This window comes from Miniopterus schreibersii (assembly GCF_964146895.1).
Source record: "Miniopterus schreibersii genome assembly, chromosome: 7".
Taxonomy (NCBI): Eukaryota; Metazoa; Chordata; class Mammalia; order Chiroptera; family Miniopteridae; genus Miniopterus; species Miniopterus schreibersii.
Window position 1 is genome coordinate 12499245 of NC_138108.1, and position 17080 is coordinate 12516324.

Genomic DNA, 17080 nt, shown 5'->3' on the forward strand with positions numbered 1-17080 from the left:
GGGTGGCCTGAAGATATACTTGCTCACGTGGGTGGCTCTCCAAGGCCCGGGGCCCCTCCTTCCCTACCTTCACACCTGTCACCCCTCTCCTGCCCCTGCAGGCTCTTCGGCTTTGTGGCCCGGAAGCAGGGCAGCACCACGGACAACGCCTGCCACCTCTTTGCTGAGCTTGATCCCAACCAGCCTGCCTCTGCCATTGTCAACTTCGTCTCCAAGGTCATGCTGAGTGCCGGCCAGAAGAGATGAACTCACCCCATGCCCTGGGCCAGGGCAGTGGGGATGGGGCATGTGGGGAGGGCACCCGTGAATCCTGACCACCTTTAATCCAGGAGGAGGACTTGGGGCCAATTTTGGAGAAGGAGAGAAGAAAGTGCAACATGGGGAGAGGAAGGTGCATTGCAGAGGGGAGGGGGAGGGGGAGAGGCGGAAAGAAAAGGCTGGAAGAGGGTAACGCGGATTTTCTTGGGTAGATGGGCCCTGCGAGCCCCCAACGCCTCCCAAACTAACCAGGTCCACCTAACCCCTCGCGCCCTCCCAGAGGATGGGGCTCCTCGAAGGAGGCAAAACTGACCTCTTTGGGGATCCATATTTTGGGGGGAAATGGAAAAGTGTCTCCCTAGCCCAACTGCTTTGCAAGGAGAAATCAAGTCAAGAGAATCTTTTTCTGGCCACCCCTAGGGTACATTGTCAAACCAAAAAGAGCCAGCCTGGGATATCATGTGGCAGAACTTTTGCTTTTGAAAGTATCTCAGACCCGAGGCACCTAAGGTCTCTGTGCTCTGCCTCTGATGTATAGTTTGCGTGGGTGTGTGTGGGGCGTGTATATGTTTCCCCAGCAGAGACAGACTGCTTGTGAGCAGAGGCCACATCATCACACTCTGATTTATATTTGCCTCAGCTAGAATTATGAACAGGTGTGCTTGTCCATGTTCCACGTGTTTGCACACACGTGCATACTGTCCAAAGACGGTCAGAGTTGGGGTGACTCAGCATCAGGAAGGGGACATTGGCCTTCTTCCCCAGGAGCACCGAGGAATATGGGTAAGAGACTCTGCCTTGGTCCCTGTACCTGCACTCTGGTGGCTCTGAGTGCTGCCAGCCCCCTCTTCTTGACCAAGACCCCAGCAGGAGTGGGGCCGGCCACCCTGAAGCATTACCCTTGTTTGGCCTTGACCAGGAGGCAGGACCATTGGTTGCAAGAGATGAAGACATGTGTTTCCATAGCCTTGGGGAAGAGATCCATCAGCCACAAAGGCTGTTGACCTCCAGGCATCTTACCCAAGTTGTGTGGCCCAGCAGTGAGGTGGGCAGGCTGCTCCCACCAGCTCCCAGCCCTCAACCCATTCTTGGGTTTCATGCTCACACCAGCCTTATCTCAGACCGGCTTATCTGCATGATATCTTTTTGGGTGCTGGAGATTGAGCCTTCCTGATCTGCCCAGCCCTGTTCTGTCCTGCAGGGTCCCCATGTTGGGATCATCCTGGGGAACCTGCTTCCAAGAGCCCTGCTCAGCAAGGCCCAGGGGAATTGCCTATAATCCTCTCCTCCCCTTGGCAAGGACTTGGGGTCTGACTTCTGCTGGGCTGTCCAGGGTGACTGAGCAGAGCTCTTGGGCTGCTGCCTGCATACCACATGGCCTATGTACAATACCAAAGCCTTGCTGTTCCCCCTCTGCCTCGGTTTCCCCAGCAGAGACAAGCTGCTCATGAGCAGAGGGCAGAAGGCACACATTTAGGCCAAAAGGGCCTAGAGTCCATCTGGGCAATTGGGAACCCCCCAACCTCCACCCAAGGACTCTCAGCTGGAATGGAAACTTCACCAGGACTCCATTCTTGAGGGGCTTCTAAGCCTCTGGGGTCTCCTAGAGAGAGGCATTGTATTGATATATAAATATATATAATATATATGTGAGACATACTGACAGAATCTGTAAGCTAATAAAATATAAGAAAAGGTTAAAAAAAAGAGTAGGTAAATTGACAAGAAGTATTTATTGTTTTCCCATGTTGCTCTATTGCCTCCCTGGGCATAAACCAATTCCCATCCCTCTTCGCCTGTATAAGTGGAGCCTGAAATGTAGGGGCCATTATCCTTGGAGCAATCAGGGGTCTCCTTGCCCTGGCCTTGGCCTTCCCTAGACTTTGTCTGGGGCTCAGCAGGGAGGGGTGCATGTGTTCCATCTTCATTGGCCCCCTATTTTCTGGTGAGCCCAGGCCTTGGCCATCAGGCCCCGAGATGAGCCCATTCACCAGGGCTCGAGCGAGTGTGAGCCAGCAGAGGCCATGGGTAAGGGTGGTGGGCATGGGTAAGGTGTGCGTCTCCTGTATTTTTCTCCTCCAAGAAGCTGTATCTGTGTGGACATACTATTTCAGGGAGTTGGAGAGTGTCTAAAGAAGGCGGGGAACAGTCCTCAGCTTCCCAAAGATTGAAACCTTGTGCTTGGTGACTAAGGTTCTTCCAAAGTGCTCTTCCTTCTGAGGCTTTCAAGCCAGAGGCTGGGATTTCCCTCTCCTCGTTCCCTACTTATCCCTCTCTCTTCCCAGATAGGAGAGATCCCACCCCCTTCCTCTGTAAATATCTTAACCTCCCACTGGACAGCCTGGGACTCTCTCCTCCTGGTCTGGATTCCTCTCCACACTGAGGCCGGGCGGAGTGTCAGGCCCTTGGGCAGACCCGGGCTGGGGGGTCAGCCATCTCATATGCTTGCCCACCGCCCACCACAGCCTGCTGCCCGGCGTGGCCAGCCCACCACTCAGGCCCAGGTGAATGTGATTCCTCAAGCAGGACCTAGGGGGTGCTGGGAAGCTGATCTGCTTGCTCTGGTATCACTGTGGAGGGAGTCAGTCTCCTAGAGTTTGGCCTTTCCAGAAGAATGATGGGGAAGGCACCTCAGTCTCCACAGTGGCCCCCCCTTCTGGATCAGACACTGGTTGGGAAGACACTGTAGTCCTCCTGTCTCACAGGGTAGGCTGGTGCACCCATGCGCACGCGTGTGCACACACACGCACACACACACACAGCAGCAGCAGCACTGCAGTATATTCTTGCCAAAGATGTCCTTTAAAAGAAAGCACTTTTAATAATTATTATTATCGCGTAAATGTTTATCATTTTTCTCTCCTCCCCCTCCCTCAACATACTCGCTGTTGTTTAGTGTTGAATCTGTTTGTCAGCCAGGAGAGTGCTGTCTGGTCTTGAAAATAAGCTGGGGGTGGGGGTGGGGAGGGGCCTGGGAGCCACACGGTCAACTTGTGAGTCAGCAACACAGCCCTAGGCAGGCTCAGCCCGGGCCCCAGGCCCAGCTTGCTTTTGGCTGTCCAGCCAGGCCTCTGAGGCAGGCCTTCCAGCACAGCAGGGAGACAGGCCCAGGGATGGCCGGCCGCGTGGCTCTTCCAAGGTGGAACTAGAGGGGAAGCTGGGCACGGAAACAGTGGGAAGGTGACCCAGAGGGGAAATCGGGAGGAAGTGAGCTGTCTGATCAGCCTCCAGGGGTGACTGGAATCCCCTACCCTGAGATCACGGTGTTCTGGCTCCCTTATCTAGCCAGGTGTTTGAGGACAAACACGTTATGTCCTAGGTTTGGAAAGGCCTTTGATCCCGGTGCTCATGGAAACCTTTCCTGCAGCTGCTCCAAAAGCTTGTGGACGGCCAGGATTCCTCTGCACTGGGTTCTGGGGAGTCCCTGGGTGTGTCTGAACTGACAGGACAGGGTGATAGGCTTGGTGGTTGTGTAACCATAAGAGAAGGCAGCTGGCTGGACAGGTGGACCCTTCCCTGAAGGGACCCCCAGGAGGGAGATGAATAGGGAGTTCGCTGCCTTCCTCTGACGGGCATGAGCAGAGGTTGGGCAGACTCCTCATGCTCTCCAGGGCTATGGAGGAATCTGTAGGTGGAACAGCACCGATGCCCCGGTCAGGGACCACCACCCTGCCTCCTGGGTCTTCTCCCTTTGTTTTTTTCCTAGCTTCAGGACCTGGGGAGATTAAGTTGGCCAATGCCCAGACCAAAGGTGGCCTCCTGGCCCTACATGCCCCCACACTCGGGGTCCTTGGAAAAGTCAGAGGCTGGGCCCTGGAGCCACTCTTCACCCAGGTCCAGGCCCCGGAATCTGCAGACTGGAGACCCCAGGCCAGTGGTAACACAGGACGTGTGTGCGCGTGCGTGCAAGTGTGGGTGTATGTGTGTGCGTATTTTGCTCATCTCTCTAGGGAACTTAGAGTCGGGTTGGAGGAGGTGGGCAATAGGAGGATGTCAAGTTCAATATCATCCAGCGCGGAAGGAATCAGGAGGCGAGGCCTGTAGGGCACCGACCGGTGGAATCTCAGTGTGGGTGATGAGGTGGGGCTCAGATGTCCGAAATGTTGGAGGGGGACCTCTGTTTATTTCCCACACCGGACTCTTCCCAGCAGCGAGCTAGTTGTAGAGGGATGTCCCAAGTTTGTTTTCTAATCAGTGTTAAGCAGTGTGAGACTCTCCTGCGTCCGTGTTTGGTGTGTGTGTGTGCGAGGAGCGCATCCGTGTTTGCATGCTGTTTCCTCACTTCTCTCCTCCCTCTGACATGTCACTCAAAACAAATGTAAGCAGTTTCTTCCTGCCCCACCCCATTCCTGCTCCCAGGCCCTCTGCAGGAGAAACAGAACAACCTGCCATCCTCCTTCCTCTCGCCCCCTGATTGTATTTATATAGATGGAAATATACTTTCTATTTTGTATCTTCGTGCCTATAATCTCTGCCGCCTTGTATAAACCCCAATTACGCTACTTACCCTGGATATGAATGTGTTGTACACTGAGGCTGTTCCGCTCCTGTACAGCGGCTTTGTTTCTTTGCAATCCATTGTATGGCTTTATAAATGATAAAGTGAAAGAAAAACCATGCTGTTGTCCAGCTGTGTTGTTTGGAAAGGGGTCTGCCAGGTCTCCGGTGGGCAAGGAGCAGCCTCACCCCAGCTCTGGCTGGGTGGCTCCAGGGATGCCTCTGCTGGACCACTCACCTGGATCCTCCCAGCTGTTTCCCACCATCCAGATCTGGGTTCTGATTATTGTGACTCCTTCATCCAGACTCTTTCCGCTAGAAGACAAACAGCTTAAATGACTTACGAAATTAAAAAAGGAATTTATTGGTAAACGTGACCAAGAGTCCAGGCACGTGGACCCGGGGGCTCAAATGGTAAAATCAGGAGCTTGTCTCCATCCCCTGGCTCTGAGTCAGCTCAGTTTGCAGGCAAGTGCCACCCTGGGTGGTACCTACTGAGCATGCTAGCACAGTGCAGGGTGCCTGGGAGATTGAAAATACTCACGTGAGAGCTCTAATTCCAGCATCGAGCTTACAGTGCAGCTGGGAGGGTGGCTGGAGGGCTGATCCGAGCACAAGTGTGCTGAGACCCCTATGTGGCCAGTACAGTGACAACCATGGGCAGCTTCTCACACTGGTCTTGGGTCTCCTGTACACTCAAAAATTATCAAGGACCCCAAAAAGCTTTTTTCCATATAGGTTCTATCCAGATTTGTCATGTTATAAATGAAAACAGAACGTTTAAAAATGTTTACCAATTCACTTTCATAGCAATATTAAACTCACTACAGGTTAACATAAATAGAAATTTTATGAGAAATGATATTTTCTAAAAAATTGGGTGAAAAGAGTAACACTGTTTTGCATTTCTCAAAGCCAGTTCTTCTATTGGCTTCCACACTCACTTTGTTGTGATATCATACACGTACCTCTGGAAAACACTAGACACGTGAGATAATGAGAGTGAAAAAGACAAATAAGAGCTTAGTATTATTCAGAAAATAGTTTTGACCTCATACAACCCCTGAAAGGGTCTCTGGGACCCCCAGTCCCCAGACTGTCCTCTGAGAACTGGAAGGGATACAAAGACAAGCACAGCTCCTGCATGTGGTGGAAGAGGACCGTCTACTCCAGACCTACTATGTGCTAGGTATTGTTGTGTCAACTTCCCAATAAACCCATGAGGTAGGTAGCATTAGACCCAAGTGACAAATAAGGAAACTGAGGCTGCGAGAGGTCACGTTGCTTCTAACGGGCACAACTGGTCTTGTCACTACTGGTGACAGCTGGCATTGGCAGGCCTGCTAAGTGCCAAGACTTTGCCGAGCACGTCTGTGTGCTTTCTCATGCACACAAACCCAGTGAGATAAGTGAGATAAGGGCTGTCCTTGTCCTCATTTTACAGAGAAAGAAACCGAGGTTCAAAGAGGCCCAGAGATTGCTCAGAATCACAAAGCTGGTAAGTAAGCGGCAGAGCCAGGCTGTGAGCCCAGGCAAGCTGACCAGCTCATGCCTCCTCCTCTGCCCTCAGGGTTCACCTCAGGAGGGAAGGAAAGGCCCTGGTGCGTGATGGGCAGACAGGAGACAAAACTGATGGCATTGGTCAGACAGGGTCCTCCGGGAGCTGGGCAGTTGGGCTGCCTGCCTGGGGAGTGGACAGAGCTCCTGGTGTGCGATGGGGACGTCACCCTCTGATGCCACCCAGCTGTGGAGGGACATGGATACCTTGGCTGGGCCTCGTGCAGGGGAAGAGAGACAGATGAGATAGACAGGCTACAGTCTGGGAGCTAGGCTGATCCAGCCTGGCTCTGACGGGACTAAACAGTGAGGCAGGGTGGGTGCCAGTTGTGCTCCTGGTGCCTTGACGAGGGGGAAATGGACTGTGGCTGCTGCAGAGGGCTTTGGGTTAGGAGAAGAGTGGTCACGACACCATATTATACAGAAGACCCAAGGGACCTTTCCATTTGTTTGTGTGTTGGCATCACCAGGGGCCTTATTAGAAAGGCAGAGCCTTTGCCACCACCCACCCCAGACCTGCCAACCAGGTGAAGTCTGTAGGGAGGCAAGAGGAGCTGCTGGTTATGGAAAGGGATGCTTTGAAAGGAGTGAATTCCCGGTCCCTGCAGGTGGTGGGGAGAAGGCTTGCAGAAGGACCTTCCTAGCCTCCAACCTGGGTGTGGGCTTCAGGCACAGCCTAGGAGAGCCCCCTTTTCCCTCCTGAGCCCAGAATGCAGATGTGGCTGGGCCCTGTGACCTACCGGACATCACTCTCCTCAAGTGTGACCTGCCTTGGAGAGCGCCGACCTCAGAGCCAGGCACGGCTGGGTTTGGCTCTGACTTTGCTAGGATCTTGGGAGAGCTTTTTCCCTCTCTGGGCCCCAGTTTCCTCATCTGTGAAATGGGATAATACCCACCCTGGAAGGCTGCTGTGAGGATGGAGAACATGCAGCGCGCAGGATGGCCCTGGGTCTACTGCTGGGCTGTCGGCCCTCAAGGAATATGCACTCCCTTTCCTCTCCTTGTGCCTCCTGCCTCCTCCGCACCATTTCCTCAGGCCTCTGGGGAGACTTGGCAACAGAAAGGACTTGGAGCTGAAAGCCTCCCGAACGATATTGATCTCGCTGGCTCCTGAGTCCAGACCACAGCGCTTGGGGATGGTGGTACAGCCGCCTCCATGGCTCCAGCTTTTATGGGGTTTAGAGATCATCTCTGGCCATCAAGACAGGATGTCCGGGGTTTGCGCCCCTCCTCCCAGCCTCTGCTCCATCTCCTGACTCCTGGGTCGGTCTTGGGAAACCTCTCATTTTTGGGTCAGGTCCTGGGAAACTAGGAGGTGTCTATGAGGTCTCCAGCCCCCTGTCCTCCCCCAGGCCCACATCCTGTATGAGCAGATTCTGACCTGGCAGCACCATGGCCCCTCCTTCAGGGAGCTTGAGCTGGTTGGGGACATTAGGAGCAGGACCCATATGGGGCAGAGGTCCCGAGGAAGGCAGGAGACGACCAGGGAGAGATGAAGAAAACCTCACAGCCATAGAGTCTTAGAACTGGTGGAGACCTCAGGGCTACCTTGAGGTAAGTCAATCAGTCAGTCAATCAATTAATTTACCAGATATGTACTGAGCACCCACTGTGTGCAAGTGCTGGACTAGGCACTGAGCCATATTGGAGTGTTCGTCTCTCTTGCAGCACTCCAGGTCTAAGGGAGAGTGGGGAAGACATACAAAGAATTAGCAAATATGTAACTGCAATGTGATGAGTACCCTGGAGGAAAGCCATGTAGCACGTTTGTAAATGGACCTGGAGGGTTGCGGGGGAGCAGAGAAGGTGTCCCTAAGGAAGTGACACTTTCCAAATGTTAGGGTACAAAGGGTGAACAGAAGTGAATTAGGCAGAGGAGGGAGAAAAGGCGTTATAGGCGGAGGAAATGGCATGTGTCAAGGCCCAGGGACAGGAGGGGCAGGACCTCCCCTGGGTGGCATGTTTTACAGCTGTAATTTGACACTCATTTGAAGGCCAGGTAGAGTAGTGGTTAGGTGCACAGGCTGTGGTGTAAGATCAGCTGGTTGAAATTTTGGCTCCATCTTACCAGCTGTGTGACCTTGGGCACATTGCTTGACTTTGCTCTCCTTCTGTTTCCACACCTGATAAACGTGGGATAATAGTCGTACCTAACTCAGAGGCTGTTGTAGGAACTGAGAGTCTATACCTGTAAAAATGGCTTGGGGCAGCACCTGGCAAACAGCAAGTGCTCAATAAATGTTAGCTACATGTATTGTTTATTTGGTCTTTTTCCCCTCCCTTACTAGACTACAGAGTTCCTAAGAGCAAGGGCCAAGGCCTGCGTCTGGAGCCCCAGCACAGTGTCTGGCATGTGAGAGGCCCCCTATCAACGTTTGTGGAAGGAGTGAGGTAACTGCAAGGTCAGTGTAGCCAAGCGACGCCCAGGGAGTGGGAGGTTGGGCCAGAGAGAGTGGGTGAGTGAGGCAGGGCTCTTTTGGTCCTGTGACAGGTTTGTTGTTTGTTGAAAGAGAAGTAGTTTTTGAAGGTTCTTAGTCAAGGGGCCATGGGCTCATGTTGGCATTTTGCAAAGATGGCAGGGCTGTCTGTCTCAATACCAGTTGAACTCCAAGTATATGTTAGATGTTGTAGTAGGTGTCTTATTAAATGTTATCTCATTTATTTATAAAATGACCATAGGAAATAGCTAAGGAAACTAAAGCTTAGAAAGAGTAAGTAGTTTCCCCAAGACCTGATAGCTGGAAAATGCTACAGAAATGGACTTAGGATCTCTTTGTCTCTATTATTTAGAATACTAGTTCAGCTTCTACAACAGAAACCCCAAATTACCAAACACTTAAGTGTGATAGAAATTTATTTCTCTCTCAAGTAAAGGCTTTAGCTCCAAGTACTGGACACAACTTAAAGTTTCTGCTACAGTGCAGAGGTTTATGTGACAGAACAGAAGTCACAGAAATATTATGCTTTTGTGGACTCAGATTCATCCTGGTCTAAAGGCATTGTGGGGAGGGGGGTCACGGGACCAGGGGCACATCGGTGTGCAGGGGGGAGGGGTGAAGAGGAAGAGGGCCCTATGAAGAAGACACGGCTCAGAGAGGGAGGAGGAGAGCCTGGAGGGACTGGTGTCTTAGCAGGCAAGGGGGTGGGACAGCTTCTAGGAGGAAATGGCTGGTCAACAGCCCAGCCTCCCCCTTAGAATCAAGTTGAATGAGCTCTGGGAGAAAGCCGCTGAATTTGACCATGGGGAGGTCATCCTGGATTGTTCCTTTGAGAAATGATGACAGGCAGTAGGGTGGTGGGAGGGGGCCGAGGAAGCGGCTCAGCACCTCCGTAGAGGTGGTGACTGGATGAGTGAACAGGACGTCGGGAGAGACAGTACGTGTGGACAGCTCTTTAAAACCCCGACTGCTGCCCACCTCAACCTCTTTTCTCGAGCTTTGCCCTGTGTTTTCAGGAGGTCACAGTGGCCTAGGTTTCACGGCATAAAACCAGGATGGGGAAGGCAGAGACCATGAAAAGAGAGTTGTCCTGGAAATCTGAAGCCCCCTTGGGGTGGCCTCTCAGGAGAAGCCCTGTGACACCGAACCCCGAACCCCAATCTTGCCTGCAGCAGTATCAGCAGGTGTCAGCTGGGGAGGGAGAAGCCTTCTCTGAATGACACTCCTTCAGAGGACTAAAACCAGGCGAACTGTATCCCAGCTGGAGATAAGAGAGGTGAAAACCAGGTGAGAGCGGCAGCCTTAGGCTTTGTGTGTGCCAGGTGTTACCTTACTGCATCTCAGCGCTTCCTCTCCTCCACTTCCCACTCGGCGCTGGCCCAGCCTCTAGCAACCCAGATACTGGATTGGTTGGCTGTAAACAAGGCAGGCAGGGAGCAGATGCCGAGGAGGGTGCCTGTCTCTCATCTGGAGGGGGGCTTGGGACCTGCAGGGGGCAGCCCAGCGGAGGCGATTCCCCATCTCCCCTGTCTAGCTCCTCCACCTTTCCCTAACCAGCTGCCCTTTCTCTTTTTCTGTCTTTTTGTGCCCTCACTTCCCATCCCTGCTCTTTTTCTATTTCCCAGGCAGCTTCCCAGTCTGCACCCAAGAGTCACCTATTGACAGGGGTCCTTCATGGAAGATGGAGACCAGGGGAGCCTCCCTTCGCAGGGACCTTGGAGAACAGGAAGGGCCTAGGTGTGGGGTCATGGTGAGTGGGCAGAGAGCTCAGGCAGGACTTTGGAAACCCAAACAAAGCTGGGGTTCAGTGATCTGTAGTTTTCCACCCCAGCCTTAGGTGGGCACCAGGGATGGCTTCCCAGAGCAGGCACGGGCCTATGGCTCCCTCCAGTGGCCATAAGGGACACTGCAGGCACTCGCTGTGCCTCCTGGAAGAGGTCATAGTGGGCAGCTGGCTGAGCCAACCTCCAAGATCCTGAGAGACACAGTTAATAGTGAGCTGGAATCTGAGAGTAATTGGCACTTAGAGGCAGGTTGTTTATTAAAAGCTCCAGGGGAGTGGCAAGACAGAGACCTGGCGGCCTCCATTGCCATGATCAATCACTCCTCCTGGTGGATTGGAACTGGTCCAGAGCTCCTCAATGACCTGCAGGTGGCCAGTGGTGGCAGGAGCCGGTGAGGCCCTGGGCCCAGGGTATGGCTCAGTGGAAGGGGCACTGGACAAGCAGCCAGGATATTTGGGCACAGGAGGGTTGGCCCAGAAAATTTCTCTCTCAAACGCTCTTGTCCCCTTCTCTAGTATGGCCTTTGGGACAGATGATATCTCTAGGTGCCTTTTTGCAGCCCTGTAAGACCTGTTCCATGTTCTTACTCCCTGGTCTGCAGGGCCAACCTGTCCATCCCCTGCAGTGGGCCTGCTGTTCACTCTCTCAGTTAAGCTGGCAGGACAGGTGAGCGTCTCTTACAGTTCCAATTGCCCTTTAGAAGACCCAGTGCTCTGGAAGTTCTATTTTGCTCTCCTTGTTCCTCCCCCTTCAATCTGAGTATGTTCTTGGAGGTTCCAGCTCCTGCTGAGATGGGAAACAGCTGCTTCCTGTCTTGGGGCTCTGGTCTGAAACCAGGCATGCAGGTTTCAGGATTCCTGGGCTTGGTTAGGTCACTTCCCTCTTCTTACAAGTCAATGAGCTCCATGAAGAGAGTGAGAATGAACATTCACGTTTCTCTTAAGGACTCTCAGGCCTCTGATCTCACCAAACTGCTCCCTGGTCTTTAGGAAAGAGCATCTGATTGAAAATAAAAATCAGTAAGTGAGCCCTAGCGGGTTTGGCTCAGTGGCCAGAGCGTCTGCCTGTGGACTGAAGGGTCCCAGGTTCGATTCTGGTCAAGGGCAAGTACCTCTACTGCAGGCTTAATCCTGGTCCCCACTTGGGGCCCATGGGAGAGGCCACCAATCAATGTGTCTCTCTCACATTGATGTTTCTGTCCCTCCCTTCCTCCCCTCCTTCCACTTGGAAAAAATATCCTCTAGTGAGGATTAAAAATAAATAAGTGAATAGGCCTCTTTTCCCTGGAGAGAAGTGCTGGTGGGTGTGGTGGGTGCCTCTGCAGAGGCAGGACTAAAGCCCTGATAAAACAACTGGAAAACAAAGACAGAAAACCTTTCCCCTTTCACCTGCACGGAGAGCGTGGAGGCAGAGCACAGTGGGGGAGGAGTAGCCTTGAAGACCTTCCAGTTTGGGCCTCAAGATCCCAGGCCAGTTATTTGACCTCCCGATGCCTCAGTTTCCTTGCCTATAAAATGGTATGGTAATGACTTCCTGACAAAGTTATGTGAATATTAGTGATTATATATGTAGACTGCCTAGTCCACTGCTTGTGTGGGTTATTAGGAGGGAAGTAATGCTTACGGACTGCCTACGATGTGCCAGGCCTTATGTGAGATGCGTAGGATCTCATTTATGATAAACTCCATGAGGTGGTCATTATCATCCCGATTTCACAGATAAGCAAACTAAGACTCAGAGAAGGTGACAATTCAGTTCATAAGAGCTGGCAAAAGGATTTGACTCCATGTCTATCTGCTTCTAAAGACTGTGGGCTTATTTAGAAAGGTGTGGATGGGGTGGAGGCATGAACCTTCTGAGAAAGCAGAAGCCCTTGTGAGATCAGAGGGGAACAAGACAAGAGGGAGAGAGGTTGCAGGCACAGGCCTTAGGAGGTTCAGGGCTCCTGAGATCTGGGAGCATCTCATCTCACCATGCCCTTTGAAAGCAAGGCACCTGAACTCACAGAGGGGAAGGGGCTTTCTGCAGGTCACTTGGCCTCTTAGAGCCTGGCTGGTCCAAAGATCCAGTGATAGAAAATTCTAGAATAGTCATCAAGAGGCTGATAAGGCAGGGCATGGTCATCATGATGCATCTAGGAAGAATCTAGGGCCATAGGTGACACAGGATGCAGAACCACAGAGCAGTGCAGTGGTGACTCCCTTGAAGAGGGGGTGGTGTTGGGAAGCTTGGGAAGGAGGGGGACTCCTGCCCAGACCAGAGCTGAGAGAACTCCAAGGCATCATTGCGGGGAGGGGTTACCTCTCCTGACTCTGGAGGGGCTGGGATGCTCCTGGGCTCAACAGGAGAGAACCAACCTCAAGGGAATGTTGGGGAAAAGGGAAGAAGCCACAGGGAGTCAGGGTTTAGCGTCTGTGTCAGCTAGACGTCCAGCTGTGGCCAGTGAGGCCAGTCACCTGATCCAGAATTCCCTCCCTCCTCTACAGGATGGAAGCAGAGTCCTGCCCCCTTCCTACCTCTGCCCTGGTCCTGGGACAGGGCTGGCTTTCAGGCCTGGGGCTGTAGGGGCATTGCAGAGCGGATGTCTCCCTCTTGTGGCTGTGATGGCTGTACTGCAAAGCTGAGGCTGGAACCGGGAGGAAGTGCCCAACGCAGCCATGTGTCCCTGATGATGAAACACTTTGAGCTCCTCCTATGTGTTGGGCTCCCTTCCTGAGTGATGTCCAGGAGCAGGTCGCATGGGAGACAGAGCAGCAGCTTTCAAGATTCCAAGCTGTGAGTGTGGTTTGCTCCGAGGTACTTTGGGGCTATAAGGGTCCCGGGCCCAGGACAATAGTGGCAATGGCAGGGACTATCCTGAGCTCCTAGCATGAGCCAGGCCCTGTGCTAGCCCTGGAGGATGCACACATGAGTGGGACCTGGCCCGTGCTCTCCACGGTCTATGCGGGACACAGGCGAGAGACCAGGTGACAACAATGCATTCATCTCTAGGGTGGAGGAACACGGTGTTAGGGGCATAGCCATTTCTCCCTGGAGGGGTTTCTGAGCAATACCCTGGCCTCTCTCCTCCTCACCCTCAGCTTTTTTCATGTCAGGAGGAGGGGTTCATTGGGTGGGGGAGTTTGGGAGGAGAAATGGAGTCAGCAGTCCAGTGCCCTCTGCTTGCTCTCTGCCCGCTTGGAGCCAGCAGGTTTTCAGGCCGTATCCATTTCAGTCTCCCCCCTGCCAGGTGGCCAGGGGCTTGTCCTGTTCAGGGGCCCGTGGGTGTTCAACACTGCTCCTGTCTGGGATGGCAGGGGCTCATTCTGAGTGATACAGGAGCAAGTTTCTGTGGCCACAGATCTAAAGTCACATTCTCCAATCAGCTCTATCACTAACATTTTGATTTTCATTTTCCAACTTATGATCAATCTCTCGATTGTCCCTGAACTCAGGTGTGGAGAGAGAATGTTACTTATTGGTCTTCCAAAGCCCTGGGGTTGTGGTGGCTCTCCGCCAGAGATGGTTTTGCCCACCCAGATGACGTCTGTCACAACTGAGGGGAAGCTATGGGTCTAGAAATGTGGGTGTAGGGATGTATCTAAGCCAGGAATGCTAAAAACATCCCAGAATACACATGACAGTTCCTTACAGTGCCGAGGTTAATAAGCCCTGGCCTAAAGCATAGGGTGTTATGAGAAGTTAAAACAGAGGTGCCCAATTCAGAGGTGGGAATTCAAAGAAGGCTTCTGGGAGGAGGTAATCTCTGACTTGGGTTTTAAAGTACAAGTTGGAGATTTCTATGCAGATAAAAAGTATAAAGAGACATACAAAAGAATATCCAGGCAGCAGGACCAGAGTGGGCAAAGGCATGGAGGGTGAGAGGCCATGGTGCAGCTGGATGGATATGTCTGGGGCAGGGGCTATAATCGGGGAGATTAGGCTTCGGAGGTGGGTGGGGCCAAGCATAAAGGGCCTTGAATACCATGCTGGGAAGTATGTTTTCATAAAGTATAGGAAAGCATAAAATACATTCAGCTAAGTGCACAAAACACCAATGTACAAACATGTCGAGTTCAATCAATGATCAATTATATGGTGTTTCCAGTTTTTGGCTGGTATAAATGAAGCTCCACAAACATTTTCTGTACATGACTCTTGGTGTTCATTCTTATAAATTATTTTTGGGGTGGGGTATAGACCTAGTAATGGAATGGCAGGGTCATGGAGCATGTTTATGTTCAGCTGTAGTTGATATTGTCAAATAATTTCCCAAAATTCCGGTAGAAACCTACACTTTTATCAGTTATGTAAAAGAATTCCCATTGTTTCCTCTCCTTCTTCACTAACACTTAATACTAGCAGTTTCTTGAATTTTAGCTCTTCTGGAGTATGTGTAATGGCAGGCATTTCATTATGTTTTTTTTAAAAAATAGGGTTTAGTGGTATATAATTTACATGTAGTAAAACCCACCATTTTATGCCTACAGATCTATGAATTTTCACTAATGTATATGCTTTAGTATAAAAATATATAATATTTCCATCATCCCCAAAGTTCTCTTGCTCCTTTTTATAGTGAATCCTCTCCTGCCACCTCTGGTACCTGGCAATCACTGATCTGTTTTTTTAGTTTTGCTTCTTCCAGAATGTCATGTAAATGGAATAACGATGTATGTGGCCTCTTGAGTTTGACTACTTTCACTTAGCAATATGTTTTTGAGATTCATCTGATTAGTTGCACAGATGAGTTGATAATTTCAAAACCAAGATGGAAGCTTACAGGAAAAGTCTCAAGGAAAGGCAAGAAATAGAAAACATGGTAACAGAAATAATGAATGCCTCTGAGAGGCTCATCTGTCATCTCTTCTTTGTCATCATTTTCAGCATAAATTGTTGGCTAATACAGGAGAGTAACACGAATAGGAAAGAATGTGATAGGTTCTTTAGTCGTTTGTGCTTCTTAGAACACCATTGCCTTTTTCTGAGTTCAAAGCAAGTTCTGGTTCCAATGGAAAGCATGGCCTCTCAGCCTGCCATTGCCTCACACCCAGTCATAGAGTAACATGCTTACCTTCTTATGGTTATGCATGTATAGCTTTTCCCAATAATTTAATTTCAGCTTATCCCTGTATTTATATTTCAAGTGTTAGGTCATGGTTTTTTTTTTTTTTTAATTTATCTTTACTGTTGAAAGTATTACAGGTGTCCCATTTTTTCCTGCCAATTGACCCCCTCCACCTTGCTCCCACCCCCTCCCCAGGCCTTCACCCCATTATTGACTGTGTCCATGGGTTATGCATATAACTTCTTTGGTTAATCTCTCCCCCCCCTCCACTCCCCTTCCCTCTTTCCTCTGAAATATGATCGTCTGATGCATGCGTCAATGTCTCTGGATCTATTTAGATTGTCAGATTCTTTTGTTCATTAGCTTCTTCTTAAAGAAGACCCTTCAACATTTCCTGTAGTGCTGGTCTGCTGGTGATGAACTCCTTTAGCTTTTTCTACCTGTGATGCTCTTTATCTGACCTTCAATTCTAAGTGATAGCTTTGCTGGGTAGAGTAATCTTGGTAGTAGGTTCTTGTTTTTCATCACTTTGAATATTTCTTGCCACTCCCTTCTGGCCTGCAAGGTTTCTGTTGAGAAATCAGCTGACAGTCAGATGGGTGCTCCCTTGTAGGTAACTAACTGCTTTTCTCTTGCTGCTTTTAAGATTCTCTCTTTGTCTTTAACCTTTGGCATTTTAATTATGATGTTTCTTGCTGTGAGCCTCTTTGGGTTCCTCTTGTTTGGGACTCTCTGTGCTTCCTGGACTTGTAAGTCTATTTCTTTCCCCAGGTAGGGTAAATTTTCTGTAATTATTTTTTCAAATAGGTTTTCAATTTCTTGCTCTCTGTCTTCTCCTCTGAACCCCAATAATATGAATGTTGGGCCTCTTAAAGTTGTCCCAGAGACTCCTTATACTATCTTCGTATTTCTGGATTCTTTTTTCTTTTTGGTCTTCTGGTTGGGTGGTTTTTGTTTCCTCATGTTCCAAATTGCTGATTTCATTCTCAGCGTCCTCTACTCTACTGTAGATTCCCTGTAAATTATTCTTCATTTCAGTTCGTGTAGCCTTAATTTCTGATTGGTACTTTATTATGTCATCGATGGTCTCAGTTGTTTTCATAATACTCTTACTAATATGCTTGAGCATCCTTATAACCATAATTCTGAACTCTGTATCTTGTAGCTTGCTTGGCTCTATTTCATTTAGTTCCTTTTCTGGAGATTTCTCCTGTTTTTTCCTCCGTGACATGTTTCTTTGCCTCCACATTTTGTCTGCTTCCAGGTGTTTGTTTCTATGTATTAGGTAGAGCTGCTATGTCTCCTGGAATTTGTCGAGTGGCTCTGTGTAGTAGGTGTCCTGTAGGGTTCAGTGGCTCAGCCTCTCCAGTCACCTGAGCTGGGCCTTCTAGGTGCTCCCCTGGGTGGGCTGTGTGCACTGTCCTGTTGTAGTTGAGCCTTGGTTGCTGTTGGCGTCACTGGGAGGAATTGACCCCCAGGCCAATCGGCTGTGAGGACCC

General features: G+C 50.7%; 1 protein-coding gene and 1 long non-coding RNA gene across 9 annotated transcripts in view; both read left to right on the top strand.

Annotated features, from left to right (window-relative positions):
- The window catches only part of TNS1 (tensin 1), a 215060-nt gene extending 210185 nt beyond the window's left edge, over positions 1-4875 (top strand). For all 8 annotated transcript variants that reach the window (XM_081143015.1, XM_081143016.1, XM_081143018.1 and 5 more), the window contains one exon: positions 102-4875. In XM_081143015.1, coding sequence (XP_080999141.1) covers positions 102-246 — 145 coding nt within the window. In that variant the 3' untranslated portion in view covers positions 247-4875. The remainder of the gene's footprint in view (positions 1-101) is intronic.
- A 1329-nt stretch (positions 4876-6204) lies between these two features.
- LOC308559917 lies at positions 6205-10028 on the top strand. Its single transcript, XR_013999217.1, has 3 exons — positions 6205-6253; positions 8601-8714; positions 9767-10028. It is a non-coding gene; the product is annotated as an uncharacterized lncRNA (long non-coding RNA).
- Positions 10029-17080: the final 7052 nt, after the last annotated feature.